General features: G+C 38.4%; 2 protein-coding genes across 4 annotated transcripts; both read right to left on the reverse strand.

The window, feature by feature from the left end:
* Positions 1-4,797: 4,797 nt before the first annotated feature.
* slc25a42 (solute carrier family 25 member 42) lies at positions 4,798-15,041 on the reverse strand. 2 transcript variants are annotated; one of them, XM_027150864.2, is made up of 8 exons: positions 14,848-15,041; positions 11,967-12,125; positions 10,180-10,291; positions 9,032-9,057; positions 8,507-8,673; positions 7,617-7,733; positions 7,341-7,492; positions 4,798-6,918 (listed from the first exon to the last, which is right to left on the reverse strand). In XM_027150864.2, exons 2-8 carry the CDS (start codon positions 12,045-12,047, stop codon positions 6,608-6,610), a joined length of 966 nt encoding a protein of 321 aa, XP_027006665.1. In that variant the 5' UTR covers positions 12,048-12,125; positions 14,848-15,041; the 3' UTR covers positions 4,798-6,607. The 2 variants fall into 2 exon arrangements, with proteins under 2 accessions (XP_027006665.1, XP_027006664.1); XM_027150863.2 differs by having other exon boundaries at positions 4,799-6,918; positions 14,578-15,041.
* A 1,807-nt stretch (positions 15,042-16,848) lies between these two features.
* On the reverse strand, positions 16,849-20,886 carry armc6 (armadillo repeat containing 6). 2 transcript variants are annotated; one of them, XM_027150409.2, is made up of 8 exons: positions 20,730-20,886; positions 20,337-20,474; positions 20,163-20,248; positions 18,890-19,457; positions 18,323-18,468; positions 17,988-18,119; positions 17,646-17,783; positions 16,849-17,502 (listed from the first exon to the last, which is right to left on the reverse strand). In XM_027150409.2, exons 2-8 carry the CDS (start codon positions 20,455-20,457, stop codon positions 17,290-17,292), a joined length of 1,404 nt encoding a protein of 467 aa, XP_027006210.2. In that variant the 5' UTR covers positions 20,458-20,474; positions 20,730-20,886; the 3' UTR covers positions 16,849-17,289. The 2 variants fall into 2 exon arrangements, with proteins under 2 accessions (XP_027006210.2, XP_027006211.2); XM_027150410.2 differs by lacking the exon at positions 20,730-20,886 and having other exon boundaries at positions 20,337-20,727.
* Between the last annotated feature and the right edge of the window lie 1,242 nt (positions 20,887-22,128).

Below are 22,128 nucleotides of genomic sequence, written 5' to 3' on the forward strand. Positions count from 1 at the left end.
CTTATTATTACAACAACAACAACAACAACAACAACAACAACAATAATAATAATAATAATAATAATAATAATAATAATAACATACCTTTGGCTTGATTCCGTGCATTGTTCTTTTGGGAGTGGCCAAGATGAAGAAGGCAGGTGTGTGTGTGTGTGTGTGTGTGTGTGTGTGTGTGTGTGTGTGTGTGTGTGTGTGTGTGTGCGTGCGTGCGTGCGTGCGTGCGTGCGTGCGTGCATAGCGTCCTCTGTCCGCATTGCCGCGATGCAGTCCTGAATTATTCATGACCGATTTGAATACATGCAAATAAATTAGGCACCGCGCCACGTACCTATGGAAACCGCATTCCTTTGACCACGCCCAAATGGCCCCGCCCTCAGCAATACAGCATCCTCTGCTGTTTACAGCCTTTGTTCATTCTCTGAATTTAAGTCCAAAAATAAAAAAGCGGCCAGTTACATTACAAGTAATCTGTTCTGATTGGCAGGAAATAGAATAGAAATGGATATTGTTTAGTTTCTTTTAGATTTATAATAAGTTAAGTGATGTAAAATGTGAGAAAGCACTCATGCTAAGCAGATACAAGGCACACCGTGTTCTTCACAATATTATAATAGATGCGGCCCAGAAAAGCAGATAAAAGCCACCCAGATGTGCATCTGACAAATCTATAATACCGTGATGTTTAACAGGGTGCATTGTTAACTAATAGATTTAAGACATCTGGAGAGATTTGGAGAGATCTGACCAGCTTATTGAGAGTTGTGTGTGGTGATTGGATAGATAGATGGATGGACGGACAGACAGACAGACAGACAGACAGACACGACAGACAGACAGACAGATAGATAGATAGATAGATAGATAGATAGATAGATAGATAGACAGACAAAGTATTCATTGAATTAACAGCAACATGATTTTTGTGGATTTTCAATTCAATACCTAGTTAAAGTGTCGCTACGTGAAGGTCAAGTTCAGGTCACAGGCAGATGAGTTTTTTGCTATTAAATTGTTATTGAGCGCCATCTTGTGGCGCTCTTAGGAACTGCATAACAGAATAGCAGAGGAAATGAAGACTAAAGGAAAAAACAAAACGTAATAAAAAAATAACGAATATACTAATTTTTATGAGAGTTTATTATCAACTGTGCAACAACTATACCTCAAAATAAAGAAAATGAATTTGGTGTGAGATTATTTGTTGTTTCTGGAAGTAACACCATATTACCATGAAAAGAATTGGTTCTCAAAAAAAGGAAAACATTATAACATGAAAATATTCTGCGCAATAAATTTCGCCTTTACTTTTACAGCTGACAATTTGCTCTTCATCCAAAATCAAGCCCAACATACATGTTGATATTTGCATTTTCAATGGATCTTATCAGCAATAACAGAATTAACTGCGGACTTTTATCAAATGGCGCCATCTAGTGGACGATGCAATTGCTGCTGTTATCTTTAATAATTTCTAATGCATATTCAAACTTTGAATATTCTCCTGAGCTCATGAGATTATTGTAAAGTCAGTGATTATATGAAACACTTTTGAAATGCAAAATTTAGCTATAGTTCTGTGATGTCTAAACTAGTGACCAAATGGTTGCAAGTTGTGAGTCTTTGACCTTATCCTACTAATGTGTCTTTTATTCCGTTTTAACTGAAAGCTGCTTTGGTTACAGCATACTGCAAATCACATTGACTAACTAAAATTATTCGGGCAGATCTAGAAAAAGGAAGATGTGAAACCCAACACACTCAATGTCCTCTTGTTAAAGTGTTCGTTATTTAGTTCGAAGGGGTGAAAACGTTTGCACTCTTCTGAAATAAACTTGAGAACAAGAAGAAAGAAAAAAAAAACACCACACACTGACTGAACTTGTTAGTTTAATGTACATTCGTTGGCATAATACACAATTTATTTTTTACAAAATATGAGGTTAGATGCCAAAGAGCCACTTTAAAAAGATTAAAGCATTTTGCATTGATAAACACTGACACTGGAAACAGAACTTTTCCTCACACTGATGAACATCATCAAGCGAGTTTATTCTCCACTCAGGCAAAGTTATGTTTTATTTTACAGGTGCGAAGTTAATATGTATATATTCTGTAGTCGTCAGTCCAAATGGAACAATACATTTTTATGGTTTTGAGTACCTGCTGTGTATAAGGTTATCATGTGGATAATTCGTTTTGATAATATATCAATCAATCATCTTCAAACAATGTCATTAGGCTGCAAATAAAAAAATAAAATAAAATAAAAAACAGCCAAATAAAACAGATTTACACAAACTGTGCTTTGGCATCATTTGATTGTCTGTTAGTAAACTCTTATACTGAAGTTAAGAGGTTTTATAAAGAATAAAACTGAGAGAAAATAAAAACGTATGTTCATTTTTTTTTTATTTCACCCTGACCTTGTTTGATGTTATTTGTGCGAATAAGGAAATGGTCACGGCTCAAACAAGCACGTAGTCCTAATACATCGTTCATCAAAACACGACACCACTGAATAACAGTGCAACACGTCTGACTGTCAGACTTTATGAAGTAAATGCATGTATTAACGCTTTATATGTCACTCCAGCAGAAAGCTTATGTTAGTCGAGAATATTAGAGGAAAACTTTGCTGTTTTTAAAGCGCACTGAAGGAAAGACTGAGCAGGAGTTCCCACTGATGCTGAAACAATGAAGCTACTTAATGGTGTAATGGAACGTTTATAATAAACTCTTGATGTTGGATGCTGCTTGCAATTAGCTCCTTGTGTTTTACATTGTACGTTGAAGTTTTACGTTCAAGATATTTTGAATTTTAAACAGTAACTTTAATATAGAGTAAACTACAGTAGATAACCTGAGCTTGAGGGTAGGTGAGTGTGAGTGTTGCAGTGTTCGCTGAACTGAAGTGTTCGCTCACACACATGCGTGCGTGTGAGTGTGTGTGTGTGTGTAAAATTCACATTACATTTCACTTTCTGTTGCTAGTGCACATGCTCAACTCAGCCGGCCTCGCTCTCTCCGTTAAAGCTATTTTTGATATTAATGTGATTTTTTGAGGACAGTTTGCGATCTCGTGTATTTTACCATCGTTAATCAACACACAACGTACACCGTATACTGCACACTAATCGACAGCATACACTAGACTTACGTCACATAGTAATATGTGGTATTAGATGTTGGCATCAGGGCATTTTTACAAGTGCGAGGAAATCAGCACTCTATCTGAATCGATGCCTCTTGACTACAGAACGGAAATCAAACGTTTTCCTCCACAAGAAGAAGGAAAAATAAAAAGAACAAAATCTAGTTAGTCAAAACTCACTTATAATGCAAGTGTAGATTGCAAACTTAACACAACTGTTACACATGAACAATAACTGTGTTAAGATGAGGAAGACATGACAGAATGTGTTACTGAGAGCTGTTCAAATTTCAGACAGACAATACAAGTTATTTCTGTGCTGTACACGGCACCATTACATCTACACAACAACAAACAATAAATCAGCTGCATCTGTGTATATATATATATATATGAAAAATATATATACAGTATCTGACAGAAGTGTGTACACCCCTCACATTTTTGTAAATATTTCCTTATATCTTTTCATGTGACAACACTGAAGAAATGACTCAGCTTGTCAATTTGCTGTCCCCCCAAAATAACTCAACACACAGCCATTATTGTCTAAACCACTGGCCACAAAAGTAAGTACACCCCTAAGTGAAGATGTCCAAATAGTGCCCAAAGTGTCAATATTTTGTATTGTATTTTGTATACAAATATTTGTATTTTGGGGTCATGATCATGTTGTAATACCGCCCTGTGGCCCAGTCTCCAAAGGGATCATGCTCTGCTGCAGTATGTCACAGTATATGTTGGCATTCATGGTTCCCTCAATGAACTGTAGCTCACCAGTGACACCATCTGAACCAAATAAGTTTATCTTGGTCTCATCAGACCACAGGACATGGTTTCAGTAATCCATGTCCTTAGTTTGCTTGTCTACCATCTTTAGAAGAGGCTTCCTTCTGGGACGACAGCCATGCAGACCAATTTGATGCAGTGTTTGACATATGGTCTGAGCATGGACGGGCCGACCCCCCACTCCTTCACCCTCTGCACCAATGCTCTGGCAGCATTCATACGTCTATTTCCCAAACACAACCTCTGGATATGACGCTGACCACGTGCATTTAACTTCTTTGGTCGACCATGGCGAGGCCTGTTCTGAGTTGAACCTGTCCTGTTAAACCGCTGTATGGTGTTGGCCACTCAGTTTCAGGTTCTTGCCAGTCTTCTGATAGCCTACACCATCTTTATATAAAGCAACAACGCTTTTGTTTAGATCCTCAGAGAGTTCTTTGCCATGAGGTGCCATGTTGAACTTCCAGTGACCAGTATGAAAGAGTGAGAGCGATAACACCAAATTTAACACACCTGCTCCCCATTCACACCTGAGACTCTGTAACACTAACGAGTCACATGACATCGGGGAGTGAAAATGGCTAATTGGGCCCAATTTGGACATTTTCCACTTAGGGGTGTACTCACTTTTGTGGCCAGCGGTATCGACATTAATGGCTGTGTGTTGAGTTATTTTGAGGTAACAAATTGACACTGTTATACAAGCTGTACACTTTACATTGAAGTGTCATTTCTTCAGTGTTGTCACATGAAATGATATAATAAAATATTTACAAAAATATGAGGGGTGTACACACTTCTGTCAGATACTGTGTGTATATATATATATATATACACATATATATATATATATATATATATATATATATATTATTAAAGAATGAATCAAAGTGTTTTGCATAAACTGTCTTAACTATAAATTATATTTGTTCATTTTTCGGATAAAGGTGTTGAAATTCCAGTTCCTAGTAAAATTAGACGAAACTCTAAAAGACACAGAAAAGTGCAGGAGTTTTCCTTTAAGTTTCCTCAGGAGTTATTAAATACCAAACGATTATTTGGAAGGTGATTCATAAGAACACCAAACAGCTAAACGTGGACGATATTAAAATCGTGCCATTACTCAGAACTAACTCATACCTATTGCACTTTAATCCCAGACGATCACATGGCATTAAGATTTAGGAGACACACAACTGTAAGAAGCTTCAGAAACAAGGCGACTCGGCTGTACCGCTCTGTCTCTGGAGTGGTACCTCGAGCATACGCACTGTGTACTGTTACTGTTCTGATTGTGTGTTTCAGTTCTATCTATCTTTCTCCTCTCCCTGTAGGCACTTAGTATATCCTCATGTAGCTTACAGAAATTAACATGAGCTCGCGTATCATAATCTGCACTAGGGCAAACCTACAGAAGCTAAGAGACGATGAACCACTGCCACACACAGCGCTCAATAAGGGCCAAACTACATTTTACTGCCCACAGCTGGTCCGATCTCTCCGACACACACACAAACACACCTGCCTTTGGACCGAACTCCACATACTGCACAGGATAAAGATAGAAGCAGTGGACACCATTCATTTATCAAGAGTGAGCCAGAGTAGCGAGACGCTCCAAACTTTCCCATTACACCTCTCTGTTCTGCTCCATTACATCCTTATTGCTGTTTATAAACATTTATAGGTTCTCTGCTAAATGATGGTCTCAAGTTCATACGACTGAAACGAAATAAAATGCTCTTTAGGATTTATACCATAGTGGAACATTGACAAAAAAAAACAACAAATGTGCTAATTAGTGATCGAGACAGCTCGGACGCATAAGACATCACAAGTCGGGAGACGAGGAGACAGAAAAACAGAAGAGAGAAGGCATACAGAGTGTATCAATAAGAATAGAGGATAAAGTGAAGCTGAGCTGAGCGATATGTGAATATATGATCATTTTTTTCTCTTGTAAGTGTTTCCATATTTACATTTTAAAAAATGTACACATTAAACAGAAGCAGGCAGTTTAGACTTACACTCTATTTCAATTAATTTAAATCATTTTTATTTAAGACCTAAACCCTAAGCCCCACTTTACATTGGTCTCCACACATAACCAAATTGCATGTCTATCACCTGATTGGCTACTGGCAACCAAGAAGGTTTAACTGAATGATACTGAAGAAAATAGGATTTTTTCATAAAAATGTAAATTCCTTATACATCACAGTGATGTGAATATCGCCCAGCTCTAACATATTACACCTTCACTGGATGTTGTCGGACTTAAACACTTGGGAAATGGCAGTATAGAGAGAGATCACACAGGAAATACATTCAATCTGTCTCTGTCTGTAACTCAGTTGCACACACACATACACACACACACACAGTGTGCACAAAGAGATTCTCTAACTCAGAAAACAAAAATAGCTAAAATGTCTTCACACATTCCTGTAAAATATGGAGACAAATACTTCCACAAATTTCATGTCTCTGCGCTTATGCATCAGTTAATAAACTTCCCGTTTTCTCTGGCAGCATGTGCACCTGGGCCCGAAACAGGCAGCAAGAAGACTCTGTTTATTTCTTTCCAGGCCACCTCAGATACAGGGATATGGGCAGGAATTTTGATTACGGTGCTGCCTCCAAAAAGTCTTCCCCCGACATGAATGGCTATCGTGCACCCACCTTACGCAGCAAGATCTGGGTGAGGTCAAAGGTCATGAAGCTGATGCCAACAGCAATTGGCCCTTTGACCCAGTTCATGCTCAGGCCTTTGTACAGGCCGCGAATGACGCCCTCCTCTAGCACGATCTCTCGCATGGTGCCTATGATGGTGCTGTATGTGTGCCCAGTCACGCCTGCCGTCTGCATGCGCCGTCGCACCACGTCCAGCGGGTATGACGCTGACTGACCGATGAGGCCGGCGCACGCTCCAAACGCCAGCCGTTCATATGAGTAGGGGTAAGCTCTTCCAGTCCTCTCTGAAACATTGGTGAAGAAAAACTTTCATTTCATAGTTTCTTAGGCATTACTATCAACAGACATTTACTGATAACTACAGCGTTTTTTGTTTTTTTTAATCGAACTTCACAGAATGAAAACAGTTGTGTGTGAAATGATTTTGCAAACTTTAACCTAATGATTGCTAATACGAAAATGGAAATGGAACAGCACAGGATTAGAAAAACAAGAAAAGCAGCTATGAGTAGGTCAGTCAGTGACACTGATGTATATGGTATTTCAGACATTTTAAGGTTTCTGTAAATTTAGAAGCATCACTGAAACCACAAAAGCTACACAATATTAGGCTTGCAAATGTAGCTGACAAACATAGTCTACATCTACGATCATAAACATTTTCTCTCCTTTCCCACATTCACACACACAAACACACACAGCGCACCTGCATGGACTTTCTTAAGCGTCTCGTAGGTGTAGAAGCTGAGGCCTGCGTAAGGAACCACACCGAGTATAGTTGGAGTGAATCCCCTGTAGAGGGTCTTCAGTCCTTCCTCACGAGAGATCCGCACAAACACGTGTATTATATTACTGTACCTGCAAAAACACACAGCAAAGACGTACACACAGACATCAAACATTTGCTCCATTGTGTTTACAAAAATCTGACCCTCCAAATTTCCTTCTAAAGATAAGGTCCTTTAAAAAGCACAGTTCTTACATTTCTTTTGGTGTGACTGCCATGCGGGCGCGCACCATGTCCAGCGGGTATGTGAGCATGGCGGCTGTGGTGCCAGCCAGTGCGCCAGCCAGGAGTCTCGGAATAGGAGGCAGAGCCCTTCAACAGAGAGAAGAGGAATATAAAATACACTTATTTATTTACTTTTAAAGATTCTATTACATGGTAGTACACATAATGCTAGTACACATTATGCAGCAAGCAGGAGTGATGTAGTTTCTATTTATACTCTATATATACACACACGGACTCCTACTATGACATCACTCAAGCTAATTAAGAAAATGTTCATGCTATTCTGAGTTTATGTTAATGAACATAGTCTTCAATTGTCCTGTCAGCTTCTGTCTGATGGCTTGCTCACACCCACACAAAGACAAAAACCTCCTGTAACCAAATCTTGTGTCACAACCAGCTGGGTGCACCAATAGACTCTGGGTGCAACTGTAAGTGCTCTTTTTATATATATATTAAATTCTCTGTTTGTTATGAATAATGTATTCAGTTGCATTCCTAATGTGCATCATAATGCTGTTACTAATTTTACCTCATATATATATATATATATATATGTGTGTGTGTGTGTGTGTGTGTGTGTGTGTATATTATATATTATATATGAGCCAGCAGTAAAAGCTTCTGAATGTAGCCCCTGTGCAGTGCACTTTACCTGCCTGGATGCATGAAACTGTGAAGCAAGAAGTGTCTCACAGTGACTTCTATCTGATCTAATTCCTATGATCTATAATCCTATAACAGGTTTCTCACTCTGACATTTAATTCTCTTACATTTTGGGTCATAATAATGATCAGATCTTAAACAAGCTCAAGATCTCACAACAAACATCATGGATTGTGTAGAAAGTACTCACTTGCCCTGAAAGCCATAATAGCCTCCTAGAAGTCTCTTGTATTGTTCGTGGGCACAAAATTGGATGGCAGCATAGGGGATAACCCTCACCATGGTGGCTGAGTTGCCCCTCCATAAGCTCAGGAAGCCTTCCTTCAGATAAGTGCGATAAATCAACCGGTACGCTTCCTGTTCACCACAAAGACAGAGTCATCTGCATTGGTTTGGTTTTATTTTTATTTAAAGCACTTTGAACACTAGTGTTTTCTTCTCAAAAGCTATGCACAATAACAATCATCTTATTAAGTATGAATGCTTAAGGTCAAGACACTGACATTTTTTGGACAGGTTTTATGTCTCTAGAAAATAAAAATATAGGTTTACTTTACACCTCTAAACACCCTAAACTGCTCTCTATCAGGCTATTCTTTTCCTTACATTCTCATTGATATCATCTTTGTTTATAGGATTGTTACTATCAAACTATTTGCACAATAAACAGTTAACCACACCCTTGAAACAGATTCTCAATAACATTAATGCTCACCTTGGCAGAAAATCTGTTTGAAGACACTAAAAAGAAAGGGAGGGAGAAAAAGAAATGTTAGATGGGAAACGGTTTCATCATAGGGCCGACACGCCCTTTTCTATTGTTGTTTATTCAAATTCTGTATTAATCCCGGCTTGTCAAGCAGGATACTGCGCTTTTACAATGATTCAAAGCACAACATCAACGTGTAAACAGTGTATTCTCTATGCTTTGCCAGAAACAGTGGTACAGCATGAACAGGACAGAAACAGACTGCAATGCACAGTTAAAACAGCTGAAAAAATAACTGGCGCCCCCCTGCTTACTCCCCAGGACTTGTACCATACAAGAACCAGAAACCGGGCAGGGAAAATCACTATTGACCCTTCGCACCCTGGACACAACCTCTTTCAGCCCCTCCCTTCTGGTAGGCTCTACAGAGCTTTGCTTACTAAAACTGCCAGCCACAGGAACAGTTTCTTTCCCCATACAATCATCCTGATTATATAATTAACATCCTGATTATATGGTGATAATTATATTGTCTGCTTCTTATCTAGAAGTACTGCATTATCTGAACTGTCAGTCTTCACATCATCCGTATAGGTCACACACACTACTGCTGCTGTATACTGTACAAAACACATAATATTGCACAACATTGTTATTTGCACTACCATGCACTCTCATGCTTTATGTACATAACTGATCAGTTATATATTCTGTATTCATATTTAATACTCATACTGTCTATATTGTATCACATCTGCATTGTCTTGTATAGTCTGTATTATCTTGTCTTGTATAGTATAGTGTTATTTATGTCTGTACTTTTGAGAGTCACAAACAGCTGGAACCAAATTCCTTGTGTGTGTCAATAAACTTGATTCTGATTAGAATACAGTCCCATAATCAATAGCGAATAACCCAGGAACAGTGGGCATGAGAAGAGAATAAATGATTCCTGTTACATAACATTTTAAAGGGAATAGTGAATCACATTGAATCAGTAACAACTTCACTTTTAAGTGCTCTTTAAGACCCAGTTTTGATTTACAAACAACTAGTGAGGTTTTCACCTGTAAAAAATTAACCAAATTGAAAGAACAGACAGCTTGAAAGAACAGTTCGTACTGGTTTTGCTGGTTTATATAAATGTTTCTTGCCTTGGAAGATGATTTTGGTCCTGTCCAGTGGAGCTACAGCTGTTTTAGCGACAGCTCCTGCAAAGGCTCCAGAGATCAACGAGTTCAGCACAGACCGGCCCTGTTTAAAACCCTGCACACACACACACACACCAAAACAATTATGTTTCCAAATCCCCAGGGTAGAAAACCCTCTAAGCTACTTTAGTGTAGATAATTCATTGTTTAGATACAGAAAGCACTGCTAAGTAAACATTTTTATCCTTAAATGGGAAAGGCACAATAAATATGACCAACATGCCAAGATCGTCTATCACAGAAAGTCCTAACACTTTAAACCTTGCAGAGATGAGAATGTAGTACTGCCTTTTTTATGGAATCCTTGTAATGTGTTGTCAGTACTAGCATGTAATGACATGCAAAAAAAAAAACAGTAGCTAATGCGTGTTTGTGTGTGTGTGGGTGTGAATCATGCAGTTGTGGCACTGTGCTTGAGATCCTGTAGATTATTAAGCTAAACCTATGCAAGAAACAAGCATGCAGGTGTCCTTGGTGAAAGACTACACCGTTAAGGTGGTGATTATTGCAAGAGATTATAATAAGACCCATGTGGCAATAATAAGCATGTATAGAAATAGAAGCTTTACACCCCTATTCTTACATACCTGAGACCAAAAAAATATACAGTTTCATTTTATTTAAAGCCTGGCTCTATTCTGGTAGCTATTTTAGTGTCCCACACTGTTGACCTTGAATTAAGCCAAGTTGAGAATTATGCATCAGGTTGCAAAATTTTGAACCCAGTGTTGCGACATGGCAATAATGATATGTTTGTGTGAATGACAGATCGCAGATTAGTCTGTCCAAGGAAAATGTTATGCCTTTTATTGAGTCACCAAGTTCCTGCTTCAGGCCTGGTGAGGTATCTAGGGACTAAAATGTAGTTCCTTTTCCTGGAGATCTACCCATATGTTCAGATCCTGAACTAGGACACTTTGCTTCGATCTGAGAGATAAAGCGGTCATAGAGACAGATCATAACTCTAGATTCATTTAAACGAAAAAACAGTAAACTTACTTCATTTCTGTCATTTGTACTTTGTATAAGTTGAAATCTGATTGTAAAATGATGATATATTATCTAATTCACCACATTCATGTCCTTTACACCTCTGACTCTATTTCAAACTAAGCTTCTCAATCACTGCTCATGGTGCGTTATGTATTTCGTGCATTTTTGTTTGTCCACATTGGCTTTGGGTTCCAGAAAACAAGTCCTGTGTGTGCACATTTACATTAGCTCATTAGCTATTTTCACACTTTGTTTGGATGTACACACATAATGTTTCCTGTTTACACACACGCATGCACACACGCACACATGCCATAGACTGTATTACAATCAGGTATGCCAAGTTGTCCAAGGTAATTAACAAATGATACTAGTGTATTGTGACTCATGCCGACAACACTGACATTGTGTAAAGATTAAAGTATAAGGTGTGTGTCATGCTAATGTTGTCCCGAAAAAGAAACATTCAATAATTTGTTCATAACATGTCATAACAGTATGTTTCTATTCTGGTTGTTTGTTTTTCCATTTTAACCAAGATTTATCATCAAACATTAACTATTCAATTTAACCTCCAGGGACATTAATGTCTCTTAAATTTGCTTGAAAGTGTGAAAAGAAAAAAGTGCCTCTATATGATGAGTCACATGTCCCAGATACCTTGTTGCTTTTTCCAAATATTTAATCAGGCAATAACGTCTTATGAGCTAAATAGCCATCAGCTGTACATTAGTTACCTCTGGTTGGCTGGAGGATGGCCTTGGCAGCGCCTCACCCTGTGTGAGCGCCCCCCGATGTTCCTGTACTCCATTCCCCATGCCAGCCAACTGTACACACACTCGTCAGCACTCAGGGGGGTTTGCAGGCTGCACACATACACTTTGCTGAACAATGGCCTGGAGGACAAAAACCAAATTGGCACAATTAGCCTGGTGCAAACACTGGTTTAGGACTATTTTCATTATATTTTTAGAGCATTTAAAGTAAAACAAAGAAGCATAAACTCAATAAAACTGAAATATTCCAGAAATATTGGCACCCTTGTTAAAATGCTATTTAAAAAAAATAGCTTAGGAACAATGTTTGTGGTGAATTAGATGTAACACAAATCTTGCACTGAAAATGTGAGAAATGTTGAAGTTATTTGAACTTTGAACAATGAAACTCCTTCAGACAGATTATTTCAGGAGAGATTATGATTTCAAATTCCAAAGTCAGCAAAGAAAAAAAAATAGCACTGCTTTCTCTACAGAGAGAGGCTCTGGATAATATGTAAGAAAATCAGAGGGTCAAGTAAGGCCCTTAACCCTCTCTGCTCCAGAGGCACTGTATCATGGACTCTGACCAGCTTTCTAACAAGCTGGGATATGGGGGGGGAAAGAATTTCACTCTGCTATAATGATTATGTCTCAAATAAAGGCGTCGTCTTCTGACCCCCAGGCAAAACTCTGAGCAGGGCAATTTAGATTCAGTGACTAAATTGGTGTAGGAAAATTTTACCGTTTTGCTGTCGCAAACAATAATCACACAGGAATTCTTTTCTCTGTGATAGTTAATATTGGCAGTCCTAGGATACACACTGTTGCATGTTACAGTCAACAAAATTGTGGCAGCAGGTGAAAATTTTTTTTATTCAATTCTCAGAGAGTGAAACCTGCTACAGTTCTCATATAATAGCAGGAAGCATGAACAGTATGTGTCTTGACTATATAGAATTTCACACAGTGATACAATTAACCTCAAAACACCGAAATGCAAAACAGACTTTAGACTTCACCATAAAACGTGACTCAAAGATGATCAAATCAGGGTACTGAGAACAGACACATGATCACTAGGACACATGCACTCATTCATCTGGATGATCTAATCAGTTTGAGTCAGAATGCATTATCTGGTGCTCCTTTTTTCAAAATAGTGGTGCGGCCTGTTGTGGGAGGCCAGGAAATGTCACACTGCATAATATAGAGCTCACGGTGTTGTTGGGGGAAACCTGACTTCACCCAGCTGGCCCGCATTCACGTGCTATTCTCAGTCACCAAACACGAAAGGCTGCATAGTGTTAAAATATCAGTGGGCACTCTTGTACACATCCAGCTTTCTGGGTGAAAGGTTGTCTATTGGAATAGGAACAGATCCAACTGTAAATCATGATAACAAAAGCTATACAAGCTAACCCCAAAATCCACACCCAGCATGTCCTAGTGCAAGTCTAAGATCTGTTTAGAGCAATCTGGTACACTTTACTTGGTATTTTCTACAATAAACTGAAAACTACATGAAAAATTGTTAACTCTAACTGACAGCTTATACAAAAGCTGTGACAGATGGCACTTGAATGCTAAGTCACTATTATATTATACGTAATTCTCTATGGGCTAAATACAGTGTGTGTAAACATATCAGCTAGCTCTCTCTCTCTCTCTCTCTCTCTCTCTCTCTCTGTCAGCCATATCTTTTACTCCATGTCCTTCTCTTCCCTCCCATTTCTCTTCGTAGATCATCTAACAGCAAAGCTGCCAAGCTTTTAGTCTTTAGTCTGCTTTTGAAAAGAGTCTGGTTACAAAATGGATTAGCTGAGATCTCTTTCGAGAAATTTTCCAACACAAACAGACTCCTGTTTCTAAAGAAAGAATGAAATCACCATATGCAATATTATCAAAGAAGCAGCACACTTAAGGCTTTACCTTAACCAAGGTGATGATTAAACCAAATCCAAGCTTTGTCCTTTGGCATAAGGCACTATAAGGAAACTACAAGGGTTTGATACACCAACTTAAATTAAATTCAAGTCCACAGGTTAAGCTAAATAACCTTCTGAAATATTAACTGAAATGACAATACTGAGGCCGACCCTAACACTGTGGCTACTGATTATTATGTTAAAGCCACAAGAAACCAAAGTCGAAGTGATGAATTGTGTAACTTGGGTCTTATGACTTTACATGTTATAAGAGCATCATTACATTCCTACATACTGCACTATTTGTTTTGGGAAGAATGAAACCTGAACCATAGGGTTCCAGCTCTTTGGACCATAATAATAACAATAATATTAATAATAATAATAATAATAATAATAATAATAATAATAATAATAATAAAATACTATGATAAGAAAACACCCTTTATTCAAGGTTGTGTTATGTTAAAATAGTCAAGTGTTCCTGTGAACAGGTAAAAACACAATTTAAACATAAATAGCTTTTATGTGACACATATCACCATATGATCTAAAACACGTAACTCTTTTATAAATCGGAGAAAGTTCTTATTAGCCACGTAGCTAAGCAACGAGCAATGTTTTGACTTGAATTTTTTTTTTTAAATAATAATCTCCAGACTTACCTTCCTGACTAAATAAACAGCTTTCTCACGGTTTCTGCACGTGTTCCTTCTCGTGTAGGAGAACTTTTCTTCCTTTTATTTAACAAACTGGTGACACTTTGACAACCACTCCCCTTGAGGTTAGCCTGCTAACCTTAAACCAATACAAACCCTTATAGCAGCCTAGCCAGCAGCACGAGCGCTGCGTCACGCAAATGACGTCCAGTCACGCAAACCACGCATCCTTGTTCAAACAAACCGCAGCCTTCCAAACACGCAAAAGTCGCTTACTTTAAGTCTGTAACCGAGTTAGGTTACTTTGCACCGTCCATGCTGTTTTCGTCTGCAGCGTTCCACGTTTCTGTCTCAATTGAAAACATTTACGCATATAGTGCACTGAGAAGGACGCAGACCTTTTATTAGCTCGTGCTCAATGTAGTGCACAGTGTGACTTTGGGACGGAATTTGGAACGTGACTTCGCTCGCGTTGCATTGTGGGAAATGCAGTCCGCGAACCCAGGTGCAAGCTTTGATAGGTTAGTTCGAGGGGCGTGACAACAAACTACAAGTCAGGACATGCCTGAGATAAAAAAAAAAAAAAAAAACAGACAGGACGTGCTGTTATTGAACATTTTCATATACTTTATAGTATTTGGTTGTTGGTTTGATTATTTTTGGAACCAAGATTAAAAGGTGTAGTTTACTTACCAAATTTAAAAAAAAAAAAAAAGTTCCTCAAAGGTTCTGGAATCTGATTGGTCAGAAGGTGTGTATTGTTTTCTTATAACAGCACAAGTAGTTCCGGCTGTAATAAGAACAATAGATAAGTATTAATGCGCTAGGTTTACTGTATGATTGCTCCTATGGTGACAGTTCATATAGAATAATTCACGTGATAAAGATGATATATTTATGTTCACCTGTATATTTATAATCACACCCTCCGGTGTCACCCATATGAGGATGAGGTTCCCCTTTGAGTCTGGTTCCTCTCAAGGTTTCTTCCTTCACCATTAAAGAGAGTTTTTCCTCACCACAGTCATCTGAGTCACATCAGACTTGCTCATTGGGAATAAAAACAAACACAAACATTTAAATATATCTAAATATTACTCTTGAATTGTTTGTATTACATTAATCTTTATAGTATTCTTTATAACCTTTTGTTCTATGTTTATGTTTTGTAAAGCCACTTTGAGACAGTGTCAATTGTTAAAAGCACTATACAAATAAATTTGAATTGAATTGAAGAAAGGGAATTTAAAACAGGAAATATTTTTTACTTTCTGATTATAGACAAATCAGCATCCAGAAATCAGCAGCCATTTGGTGTATACATCCCAATAAACCTGAACACGAGATCATTTTTATTCAGCTCTGTACTCGTTATGTATCAGATTTATCGATTTAGAAAATGTTAGCATGTAAGTTAATTAAAGCAAATAAAATCTTAGATTGTATAAGAATTTGGGAAAAGCAGAACAGTTTATTTAGAGTTATATTTATTCACACGGTCAGCTGAGATTATTACACAGCCAATCTACCATTGTACAGTCCAGCTCACTAACATGGACTAGTGTAGGAAATATTACAGCACGCTTTTACTCATGCACAGTAAATATTGTGGAAAATTACAGTCGTTTTTTTGAGGCGTCCTTAAATGAGGTTTCTGATCATGTGGCAAATTTCAGATACTGTTGTGCACTGCCACACAAACAGAGCCCTGTGTTAAACATGTACACGTATGACCAGTATTCCCGTAAATCAGAGATTTATCCAGGAAGACATGCTGCTCAAACACAGAACACTGTGCTTTGAAAAATAAAAAGCAGCAGTACTTTTTTTTTAATTCTAATTCTATTAAATCTAATTAAATTCTATTTAATCCAATGTGTTGTGTATGTGTACAAATTACTAAAAAAATAAAAATAAAAACATGTCTAATTACAGGTTTTTCAAAATAAATGTAGAATTCAACAATTTACAGGAAAAAAAATTGTATGAATTTTTGAATGTTTTTGTAAATTTGTATGTAAAAGTACATAGGGCTAAAACCTGTCAGAATTTCCAGTTAAACTGTTTCTCAAAGATACAATCACTGACAAAAGACCAATCGCATTTACAGTTATATAATAGTTGAATAGTATATAATAGTATATAAATCACACAACACCCAGAAAAAAAGGCTCAAAGAGCAGAAAACACCAAGATGAAAAGTGAACAGTGAAAGAAAATAAGTTTCTCAGATGTAGAAATTGAAAGTATTGTGAATAAAAAACACATATCACAAAATGGTTTAATTAATTTATTAAGCTAAATGAACTTGAGTTAATGTTGCAGTAGCTCTGTGCCAGTTATACAATTAGACCCTGATGATCTGAGGTTCACCTTTTATATTCACTACATATGCAAATGTACATAAATTCAGGAGCTCAAGTAGAATGGAGGAAATGAAATGTTGGTGTGTGCAATTGACTTTATTTCTATTTCTTTCTCGGGAAGAAACAAATGTATGCACGAACAATTTCATCAGCTTTAAACCTTGCCTTAGAAAAATCCAGTATTATGTCAAATATCTAACAATCCAATCCGATGAATTTCATTCATTTAGATATATGGCAAATAGAACCATGGAGCATGAATTCTATATATCTTTAAGAACGCACTTTAAATGTGTACATGTTCATGATTAGCTGAGCTGTTCGGTTCCTCTTTTCACAGATTTTGTCATTTTTAGTTACTCAGGCTTCCTTTCTTGCCAGTCCACAGTTCTTTCAGCTCCACCTGACAGCCCAGGTCTCTGAGAGCGGCTTTCGCCACGTCACCGCAGTCCCTGTGAGAGGCCAGGGCATGACCAATCAGTGCCTCTGCCCCCATCTCCAAAATGGGCTGGCTGAAATCTTGTGATCGTGACACCAAGTTTCTGAGCAGCATGCATGACTGTTTCTGCAACAGAGTACACACACTTTCACTCAACATTCACCTGCTGCAGACTCTGATGTGCCACAGTCTACGGTTTATAGGTTTTGAGCACTTGGGTGGTAATATCTGAAAACTATGCTCACGTCAAGTCATGGCGATGTATTTACCTGAACATTCACATCCTTTGGATGCGTCTTCATGGCTTGCAGAGCGGCCAAAGCTCCTCCGCTCTCCATGATGTCTTTGCAGTTACTGGGTTTGCGCAGAGCGAGCATAGAGAGAGCAGCACAGCCCTGATCACACACCTGAGAAAATGGAGAAGTTACTGTATGTACATCCATCTAAAAGTGATACAATCATCATCATTTAAACCATGGAATTACATGATCTGCTTGACACCGTATTACAACACTAATCTGCAATGAATTTTAATCTCCCGCAGACCACGGCTTTAATTTTCGCCCCAATCAAAGACAGCATTTTTCAGAACATAACATAAAAGGAGTCACCTGTGCGTTACTCAGGTGGCGGTTTATCGCCATGACAATAAGCTCTGTTCCTCCTGCGTTCACGACGGCGTCTTTGACATCATCATTGCCTGCAATCGCCCGCACCGCACTCAACACCTGCTTTACAAGATCCTGGAAGAAAAGAAGAATAATAACATCAACAACACAAAAAACAGCACAAATGTTGCCTGCATAATAATTACAGTATGAGGCTCCTAATGAGGAAATTCCCAAAAGGGAATTACTGATTGCTGCTTTAATCCCATCAAACGATTTTAACAAAAGTCATTCTAAAGATGTTCAACTCGGACAGATACAGCAAATCAGCCTCTCACCTGACAGTCCATGCTTTCTGCTAGTAGCGTCATTATAAACTTCAGTCCTCCCAAATCTACAATGTCTTGGCAGAACTCGTTCCTCACAGCGAGGCGGGACAGAGTGGCACACAGCTCGCTGAGGACTGGCACGTTCTCAGGATAGGCTGCGGGAACAACATTAACATTCAAATTTCACTATTTTAATAGAAACAGATCATGAAGTCGTAGTAAAATAATCCCTTCCTCGTACAAAGCAGAAACACATAATTGTATTTGAAGAACTTTTAGTCATTCTTTGTTAAACAACATACTGGCTTTTTTATCTGTTTATTATTAGGGTTTAGCTTTTATGATATCCACCATACAGGTACATGTGAATGATTTGTTACTATGAAAACAACACTGTAGAAACTATAAAAATGCAAAATCTGACCAATCATATTCGAGAATTAAAAAGTGCTATAATACAAGAAAAATATACCAACATACACCGACTGTTCTACGTGTACACTGGTGGAATGTAATAATTCTAACTTCTCCCCATCAAAATAATATTCAACAAATGCAGTGTGAGGAACATCTCACCTTTAGCAGCTTCTACAATGACCTTCAAACCATTGTGCTCCAGTACGATCATTTTGGCATGTTCGTGTGCGTGACCGAAAGGAACACGCACATCATCGTCAAAGGTCATGACTCTGAGAGCGGCGCAGGCCTCTTTGACCACCTCAGGCCGCTCGACATGCCGCGTTATGGCACTGGTGAGTACGTTTAGAGCCCCGGCCTTCACCAGGGCCTGCCTGTTCTGCTCGTGCTTCAGACAGCAGTGACGCACTGTCCGGATACCCAGGCAGGTCAGTGACGGATTGTCCTGGTGGTGACGTAAGGTGTCTATCAAAAAACACTGACCCTCAGCGTCCAGAAGATCCGGCTGTCCGTCAGTGAGAGCAGAAAGAGCAGCGAGAGTAGCAGAGAGCACTTCTTTGTCTTCACCTGCAGACTGGCAGCAGGACATGAGTGAGGGATAGGCATCATTCTGGGCCGCCAGGTATCGCTGAGCAAAGCCGAGGGAGCACTGCTCTGTGAAGAGCTTTAAGCTCTCCAACACAGAAGTGGACGAGGACTCTAACGCACGTTTAAGAGACTGCAGAGCCTGGGGGGGAAATCAATAGGCATCATTTTATGTGCATAGAACATTACAACAGTAACTGATTTCTTTTTTTTAAAAGCACTGGAACTTCATTTGTCCTATTCATGTTAAAATAAATTTATTCACAGCTCCAAGACTGGATGCTGAGCTTGGGTTACTGTCTGAGCATGTTCCGGGTGCCTGAATGGGTTTTTATATGAGCTTCTAGCTCATAGCTGCATCCTTACCAGTATAATGTGTGTACTGAAAAACAATCAATAGATTAAACACTGCTGATAATTGCAGCTGCTTTGGCAGACTCCCACTTTCTTTCATTACCAGTGCAGCCAATCAGAGAAAAGAGTTAAGCATTGGACACCAGAGGAGGCGGGGCTTAAATCACAGGTTCCCAACCCTGGTGTTAAACTACCCCATGGACCACCTTCTGTTCACCCAATTCAAGACCAGAGGACTGTTAATAAGCTGAATGAGGTGTGTTACAGCAGAGAAAACACTATACACAAAAAATATGTTAAAAACATGCAAGTGAAAATGTACCAAGACCCATTTCTTTAGATGACAATAAATCCTTTTGCTCATGACCCAATCATTAGAGAAATGCTTTACTAAAATGTTTCTTGGAATATCAGTTTCTCTATAGAAACACAGATCGAGCACAACATTAAAAAAAATAAAAAAAAATAGATGCATCTTTAGCATCTTTTGTACCTGGAGGACTTCATGAGTTTGATCATCTGCAGTTTCTTCAGAAGATGCTTTTGGTACTGCCTTCACAATATTACTCAAGTCCACACCTTTACAGAAATAAAAGGGTTACGACAATAAAATATCCGTCATGATCATTCATCGGTGTTTAAAAACACAAACTGGGACAAATTTTACCCTGAGACTCAAACTGCTCGACTGCTTCCTTCAGAGCTTCGCTTTCCTCCAAGTCAAACTCCTCAATGTTTTCTCTCACCGCCGAGTCAAACGTCTCCTGTGTTATTCTGCGTTTCGCCATGTTTACAGAACGAATAACTAAACAAGGAAAATATTATTACTGAATGAACCCAGTGTTATCATACGAGCCTCTATGGGACCTGGGCGTTGCTATTAGTTACAGCTATCTCTCAGCCTCATTCCGGGAACACAACAATGAATAGCCATGTCAGTTACGTACAGCTAAATTTAACCTCTGGGTGATTTTATCTATTCTGTGAACGACCGCTCGTTTATTTCCAATGTTTACACGATAGATAATTTAAATACATCACTGATAATGATGCGACTCACCGCAACACCCGGCCTGTAACACAACGATAAAATCCCACCCCGACTGAAAAGAGCCTTTATAATACGTTATAAACGTAAAAACACTTAGGTTAAACTCTATGATCAAATCTACGCAAGCGGCTGTGAATCCAAAACCTTGCGTATACGGTCCGTTTGTTAATAAGACTCGGACAGAACGTGTCAAATTATCGAGTTCCTATGTGCTATCAATATCAATATTATTTTAAATAGATTTTCGTCCATGAATCGATCAGCAACATTGCAATTTTGAATAAGAATAATGTTATAAAAATATTTAATAGTAAACACGAGTTTTTATATAAAATATAATTTTGTATGAAACTAAATCGCTCGCATTTGTTGCTCTATATGGGATTTCAAAGCGCTTACCACGTGCTGCTTAAGTGGCACACTGCGTTAAAGCGGTGTTTCCGAGTGAAACTCTCAGAGCGACAGGGGTTCGAATCCCGCGTGTGAGTTTCTTGATCATGTTGGCAGGTCCATGAGGAGAAATCATGCACCACTCTGATGAGCTGATGTATAACCTTACCACGATTTCTGAGACCAACAGAACCAATATGTTTTAACGTCCAACCCAAAACAAATAGTAGAAAATAGCTGTTCGTATTCATCAAGTGTAGATTCTGCACACATAAGTAACAATGTTCCTAACCTAAATTCCCTAATTCCCTTAATACATTTACATGTACAGTTATAACTCTGAACTGTACTGAGCACAACACACACACGGTCATCAACTGTATGGACTGTACAGACCTACACCAAATACACACACTTCCAATATACATCCATGAACCTGTTTATATGCTATTTTTGCACACTTTTTGCTCTTTGCACCTACTGTCTCACATTTCAGTCGTTTGCTGTTTTGCACAATCCTTATTATCTCAGGGACCTTCTGCCATAACAATGTGTTCATTCTAGTATTAATGCACACGCAATCTTGTTTGAACATACAGTATTTACACCGGTCGTTGCTGTTTCTGTTGATTTTCTTTTGTGTATTGTCTTGTCATTTTTTGTCTGCACTGTCTTTTGTCCTGCACTGTTTGCAATGATGCACTTTATGTGGCTAGGACTACTTACTAAGTCCTTAGCTGTCTGTTCTATGTAACACCTGGAGAAATGTCTCATTTCACTGTGTACTGCAACAGCTATATATGTTTGTAATGACAATAAAAGCTCCTTGACTTGACTTTGTGTGTTTTATAACATCCTGGAAACATTGCAGAAGCCAGTATTGTTTTCCCCAAAAAACCATAACCTTTTTTTATGTATAAACTGGAATGAACTGAAAAATTCTCAGAACATGAAAAATATTGTTTGGTTCTTGCCTTTTATTATAATACAAAATAAAATTTCACTATGCCAAGTGACT

Source organism: Tachysurus fulvidraco, chromosome 22 (assembly GCF_022655615.1).
Source record: "Tachysurus fulvidraco isolate hzauxx_2018 chromosome 22, HZAU_PFXX_2.0, whole genome shotgun sequence".
Classification (NCBI taxonomy): Eukaryota; Metazoa; Chordata; class Actinopteri; order Siluriformes; family Bagridae; genus Tachysurus; species Tachysurus fulvidraco.

Excerpts from the sequence above, each read along its gene's own strand:
- slc25a42 (XM_027150864.2), bottom strand. The coding sequence starts at position 12,047 with ATGGGGAATGGAGTACAGGAACATCGGGGGGCGCTCACACAGGGTGAG. Across the intron at positions 10,292-11,966 it reads CATCCTCCAGCCAACCAGAG|GGTTTTAAACAGGGCCGGTC; the intron begins GTAACTAATGTA and ends GTGTGTGTGCAG. Across the intron at positions 7,734-8,506 it reads TATTATGGCTTTCAGGGCAA|GGCTCTGCCTCCTATTCCGA; the intron begins GTGAGTACTTTC and ends TCTCTGTTGAAG.
- armc6 (XM_027150409.2), bottom strand. The coding sequence starts at position 20,457 with ATGGCGAAACGCAGAATAACACAGGAGACGTTTGACTCGGCGGTGAGA. Across the intron at positions 20,249-20,336 it reads CGAGCAGTTTGAGTCTCAGG|GTGTGGACTTGAGTAATATT; the intron begins GTAAAATTTGTC and ends ATTTCTGTAAAG. Across the intron at positions 17,503-17,645 it reads CAAAGGATGTGAATGTTCAG|AAACAGTCATGCATGCTGCT; the intron begins GTAAATACATCG and ends ACTCTGTTGCAG.